We start from the raw sequence: 6,414 nt of genomic DNA, 5'->3' as shown, positions 1-6,414 counted from the left end.
TGCGTGTTGACCTGTGGAAGGCTGAGGCGAGACAGTGGCAGGACTGAGCGCGTGAGCGCGAGACGTGCGTGTTGACCTGTGGAAGGCTGAGGCGAGACAGTGGCAGGACTGAGCGCGTGAGCGCGAGACGTGTGTGTTGACCTGTGGAAGGCTGAGGCGAGACAGTGGCAGGACTGAGCGCGTGAGCGCGAGACGTGTGTGTTGACCTGTGGAAGGCTGAGGCGAGACAGTGGCAGGACTGAGCGTGTGAGCGCGAGACGTGTGTGTTGACCTGTGGAAGGCTGAGGCGAGACAGTGGCAGGACTGAGCGCGTGAGCGCGAGACGTGTGTGTTGACCTGTGGAAGGCTGAGGCGACACAGTGGCAGGACTGAGCGCGTGAGCGCGAGACGTGTGTGTTGACCTGTGGAAGGCTGAGGCGACACAGTGGCAGGACTGAGCGCGTGAGCGCGAGACGTGTGTGTTGACCTGTGGAAGGCTGAGGCGACACAGTGGCAGGACTGAGCGCGTGAGCGCGAGACGTGTGTGTTGACCTGTGGAAGGCTGAGGCGAGACAGTGGCAGGACTGAGCGCGTGAGCGCGAGACGTGTGTGTTGACCTGTGGAAGGCTGAGGCGAGACAGTGGCAGGACTGAGCGCGTGAGCGCGAGACGTGCGTGTTGACCTGTGGAAGGCTGAGGCGAGACAGTGGCAGGACTGAGCGTGTGAGCGCGAGACGTGCGTGTTGACCTGTGGAAGGCTGAGGCGGGACAGTGGCAGGACTGAGCGCGTGAGCGCGAGACGTGTGTGTTGACCTGTGGAAGGCTGAGGCGAGACAGTGGCAGGACTGAGCGCGAGACGTGTGTGTTGACCTGTGGAAGGCTGAGGCGAGACAGTGGCAGGACTGAGCGCGTGAGCGCGAGACGTTTGTGTTGACCTGTGGAAGGCTGAGGCGAGACAGTGGCAGGACTGAGCGCGTGAGCGCGAGACGTTTGTGTTGACCTGTGGAAGGCTGAGGCGAGACAGTGGCAGGACTGAGCGCGTGAGCGCGAGTCGTGTGTGTTGACCTGTGGAAGGCTGAGGCGAGACAGTGGCAGGACTGAGCGCGTGAGCGCGAGTCGTGTGTGTTGACCTGTGGAAGGCTGAGGCGAGACAGTGGCAGGACTGAGCGCGAGACGTGTGTGTTGACCTGTGGAAGGCTGAGGCGAGACAGTGGCAGGACTGAGCGCGTGAGCGCGAGACGTGTGTGTTGACCTGTGGAAGGCTGAGGCGAGACAGTGGCAGGACTGAGCGCGTGAGCGCGAGACGTGTGTGTTGACCTGTGGAAGGCTGAGGCGAGACAGTGGCAGGACTGAGCGCGTGAGCGCGAGACGTGTGTGTTGACCTGTGGAAGGCTGAGGCGAGACAGTGGCAGGACTGAGCGTGTGAGCGCGAGACGTTTGTGTTGACCTGTGGAAGGCTGAGGCGAGACAGTGGCAGCTTTGCTATAGGAAAATAGTTCATAGGAATAATTTGCATAAACTAATGTATAGAAATACGGCCACACGGCGCTTTCTGGCACGTTATCAGATAATATACAGTTTATCAATATTGTGGCAATACTGACGCACGAGTCAGCAGTGTGATTAAAGAAAGCGGGGACATCGTCTCAGCGCTGGACGTGCTGAGACGAGGACTCACTAGATGTTCGGGGAGATGTAGTGGATCTTAGAGCAGTTCTTATCAGCTACCACCATCCCTTCAGTCGCTCTGGTATCAGCTCCCAGCACCACCCCATCCTGAACGGGGAGAGAAACACAAGACGGAGGAAAATCAGGACAACGAGACGCAAACCACCCAAAACAGACGACAAGGAGTTTTTAAATCCTCCTCAGAGGAACATCAGATACATTTCAGTGATTCGATATTTTTCCCAATAATTCACCTCGTCAAATACACAGAAACCGCAGAACAGCTGCACACAGTGTTGAAGAGTGTTGCCTCTTGATCGAGTGTGTTCAAACGTGCGACTGCGGCGCTCAGCACACTTACCTGCTCCATATAATCAAATACACAGCAGGTAGTTCCGGCCGTGCGAGCTGATTGGTCGAGAGGCGTCTAACTCTCTTATCTCTAACTCTTATTTCACCACTCTAAAACTCTGTTTATTCATAAACACTGTATCCCTCCACTGGGACTTTGTTGCTAAGCAACGACTCTGACAGCTGTAGGAGACGCTCGAGCCGTTTAAACGTTTTCACTTCTCACTCTGCCTCAAACAGAAAACGGACACTGTTAAGACCACATCTGACCGACAGCTGATTTGGTCCGACTCTGAAGACGAGACGACGCTAAATTCCCAAACTGTCGTCACCACTGAGCAGCTTTTCAGTCGGCAGCTGTGACAGAAGAACAGCTGAACAACCTGGAATCAGCCAGAAATGAACCCAACACCATTCGCCAGACGTGTCTGATCTTCATAGTCGGACCAAATCAGACTGAGCCGTAAAACTGAGCCAATATCAGGTTCAGCTCAGTTTGTCCAGATCAGTATTAATGTTGTTTTGTTCCAGCCGGACTGTAAAGCTTCTTACAGCCCGTTTAGTTTGGCGAATGGTGTTGGGTTCATTTCTGGCTGATTCCAGGTTGTTCAGCTGCTCTTCTGTCACAGCTGCCGACTGAAAAGCTGCTCAGTGGTGACGACAGTTTGGGAATTTAGTATAAGGAGCTGGAGAACGAACTGCCGGCTGAGCGGCGAGTGGGCGGAGCTCGTTACTCTGACGTAGAAACGAGCTGCTCGTTAAGGAGCTCTAATTAGGAGGAAGGAGCTGAACATTAAAACATATTAAACGCCGCGTTCACGGCCAGTTTATTCATTTCTTACTGTATTAATTTAACTGCTGTATTAAAGCAGCAGAGCACTCCAGGAGTTACTCGAGATCTCACTTTCTCTCGTCTTCTATTGCTTAAACAATCCACACGTGTAACTACATGAAATATATACACATTTTACGATACAGTTCAGTTTATGTTGCCTCTCAGCCATCAAACCAACAAATAGACAGAATGACTTAAATTGAGATATTAAGGTAAATAAAGACAGAACGAGTTAAATTGAGATATTGAGGTAAATAAAGACAGAACGAGATAAATTGAGATATTGAGGTAAATAAAGACAGAATGAGTTAAATTGAGATATTGAGGTAAATAAAGACAGAATGAGAAAAATTAAGATATTGAGGTAAATAAAGACAGAATGAGTTAAATTGAGATATTGAGGTAAATAAAGACAGAATGAGATAAATTGAGATATTGAGGTAAATAAAGACAGAATGAGATAAATTGAGATATTGAGGTAAATAAAGACAGAATGAGATAAATTGAGATATTGAGGTAAATAAAGACAGAATGAGTTAAATTGAGATATTGAGGTAAATAAAGACAGAATGAGTTAAATTGAGATATTGAGGTAAATAAAGACAGAATGAGATAAATTGAGATATTGGGGTAAATAAAGACAGAATGAGTTAAATTGAGATATTGAGGTAAATAAAGACAGAATGAGTTAAATTGAGATATTGGGGTAAATAAAGACAGAATGAGATAAATTGAGATATTGAGGTAAATAAAGACAGAATGAGTTAAATTGAGATATTGGGGTAAATAAAGACAGAATGAGATAAATTGAGATATTGAGGTAAATAAAGACAGAATGAGATAAATTGAGATATTGGGGTAAATAAAGACAATGAGTTAAATTGAGATATTGAGGTAAATAAAGACAGAATGAGTTAAATTGAGATATTGGGGTAAATAAAGACAGAATGAGATAAATTGAGATATTGAGGTAAATAAAGACAGAATGAGTTCAATTGAGATATTGGGGTAAATAAAGACAGAATGAGATAAATTGAGATATTGAGGTAAATAAAGACAGAATGAGATAAATTGAGATATTGAGGTAAATAAAGACAGAATGAGTTAAATTGAGATATTGGGGTAAATAAAGACAGAATGAGATAAATTGAGATATTGAGGTAAATAAAGACAGAATGAGTTCAATTGAGATATTGGGGTAAATAAAGACAGAATGAGATAAATTGAGATATTGGGGTAAATAAAGACAGAATGAGATAAATTGAGATATTGAGGTAAATAAAGACAGAATGATTGCAGGGAAACCGGCGCCGGTCAAACCCCGTAAGAATAAAGTTCTCTGACAGTCACCTTATACACGACTCCACAGATGGTGGTCCCGGTTTTCCGAGCTGGAGGAAGGCTGCATCCCAGCTTAGCAACATTAGCTTCTAGCAGAGTGTTCCTGCACAAAGACACAAAGAGCACAGCTTCACTGACCAATCAGGAGTTTCATCTTTTCACGCAGACGCTGAAACCCGTCGTGGTCATCATCATTTTCGTTATTATTGTTGTTAATGTTCGGTGTGAAACGCTCTGTTCTAGATAATTGTACCGAGTCAGAGCTCCTCACAGTGGTGGTGATGGGAACCAGACGTCCCCCTCTAAAAGCTCCTCACAGTGGTGGTGATGGGAACCAGACGTCCCCCTCTAAAAGCTCCTCACAGTGGTGGTGATGGGAACCAGACGTCCCTCTAAAAGCTCCTCACAGTGGTGGTGATGGGAACCAGACGTCCCCCTCTAAAAGCTCCTCACAGTGGTGGTGATGGGAACCAGACGTCCCTCTAAAAGCTCCTCACAGTGGTGGTGATGGGAACCAGACGTCCCCCTCTAAAAGCTCCTCACAGTGGTGGTGATGGGAACCAGACGTCCCTCTAAAAGCTCCTACAGAAAGTTCCTACATGAACTGGTTCTGAATTCACTGCCTGATGACTGAGACGCTGTTTTATGAGAGTTTAGAGAACTTCAACTCCATTCATGGTGGAGGGAGACATGCAGGGCGCCGTGCGGCAAAATAGTCCCCAAAGAAAACTCGTTATTCCAGATTTTCCACTGTTTTCCATCATCAACATTCCATATAAGCTCAGAAGACTCGTGTAGGTTCTCTGGTGGTTCTGGATGGTAAATAAAGCGTCTATATCTGTGTTGTAGTCATGGCGACGCCTGGTTCCCATCACCACCACTGTAAAGCGGACCCCCAACAGGAGAAGCCTTCAAATTAAAAGTCCCTCGTTTCGAAGTTTTACAGAAAGATTTAGAAACTTAACAATTAAACCTCATCGGTTCTGGGTGTGACTGTTCTGCGGGACGCCGGTCCGGGTCCGGGTCTGGGTCCGGTTCCGGTTCCGCCCTGAGCGCTTTGGGTTTATTCCGTGTAAAATATTAAAATTCATAACAGATTCCCGGTTTAATCCGCGGGTTTATCTGAAAGGTTTATTCCCACATTTTCACCGCTTTCAGTTTCAGGAATAATTCAGTAACAACACCGAGAAACATCCCAGAATTCCCTCCTCCTCCGCGGCTGCATTAGCCGCTATAAAGCGCCGCTGTGGCGTTATAGCGCGTTAATCTGTCGGCGGTCGTTATTCCGGCAGCGGTTCTGAGAGTTCGGGGGATTAAAGGGCGGATTATCGCTGTTCTGGGCGGATCTGAGCGCCGGGCCTGTTAGCGATGCTAGTCCCGCGGCGGAGCGCGGCTGCCCCGCTCGGGCACCACGCGAGCGCCGCTCTCCCGAGAAAACAAGCCCGATGATCATTATTAATACCCTCATTATTAAAGATCATTATTAATACTATTCCTATTATCGCTGTTATTATTAGCCCGGTTCCGCCGCCTCACTGAAATCTCCTGAGTCACTCCGCGCGCCCCCTCACACGGCGCCCCCCTCACCCGTTAAACACCGCACCAGCGGACGAGCCGCGACCCCCACAGCGCGCTGAACCGGGCCGGACCGGGCGGGACCGCGCGGAGCGGGTTCTTTATCCGCTTCTTACCGTTTACAGTTCTCGAAACTGAAACCGCCGCACTGAGGCCGGCAAACCGACACCGCCGCCATTCTTCAGCACACTGAGCCGCTGCTTCCGGGAAGTGGAGCTCACAGAGCCGGAGGCCCTTACCGCCCAACAAGGCCGCGTCCCAAACCACAGACCGCTCACTACACCAACAAGGGCTCTGCTTTATCATTCAACAGGGCCGCGTCCCAAACCACAGACCGCTCACTGCACCAACAAGGGCACTGCTTTAGCATCCAATAGGGCCGCGTCACAAACCACACACCGCTCACTACACCAACAAGGGCTCTGCTTTATCATTCAACAGGGCCGCATCCCAAACCACAGACCGCTCACTACACCAACAAGGACGCTGCTTTAGCATTCAACCGGGCCATGTCCCAAACCACAGACCGCTCACTACACTAAGAATGGTGCTCCTTTATCACTCAACAGGGCCGTATCCTAAACCACAGATTGCTCACTGCACCAACAAGGACGCTGCTTTATCATTCAGTAGGGCCACGTCCTAAACCACAGACCGCTCACTACA

The 6,414-nt window shown here is 48.9% G+C and overlaps 1 protein-coding gene across 2 annotated transcripts in view; it reads right to left on the bottom strand.

Annotated features, from left to right (window-relative positions):
* Positions 1-6,021, bottom strand: part of psmb7 (proteasome 20S subunit beta 7) — a 13,099-nt gene extending 7,078 nt beyond the window's left edge. The window contains exons 1-3 of one of the 2 annotated variants that reach the window (XM_037546239.1): positions 5,865-6,021; positions 4,183-4,276; positions 1,657-1,754 (exon numbers count right to left, since the gene is read on the bottom strand). In XM_037546239.1, the coding sequence (XP_037402136.1) occupies positions 1,657-1,754; positions 4,183-4,276; positions 5,865-5,926 (254 nt within the window). In that variant the 5' untranslated portion in view covers positions 5,927-6,021. The remainder of the gene's footprint in view (positions 1-1,656; positions 1,755-4,182; positions 4,277-5,864) is intronic. The other variant, XM_037546238.1, reaches the window with a different exon arrangement.
* Between the last annotated feature and the right edge of the window lie 393 nt (positions 6,022-6,414).

This window comes from Pygocentrus nattereri, chromosome 16, assembly GCF_015220715.1.
Source record: "Pygocentrus nattereri isolate fPygNat1 chromosome 16, fPygNat1.pri, whole genome shotgun sequence".
NCBI lineage: Eukaryota > Metazoa > Chordata > Actinopteri > Characiformes > Serrasalmidae > Pygocentrus > Pygocentrus nattereri.
This window is presented reverse-complemented; position numbering and strand designations above follow the sequence as displayed.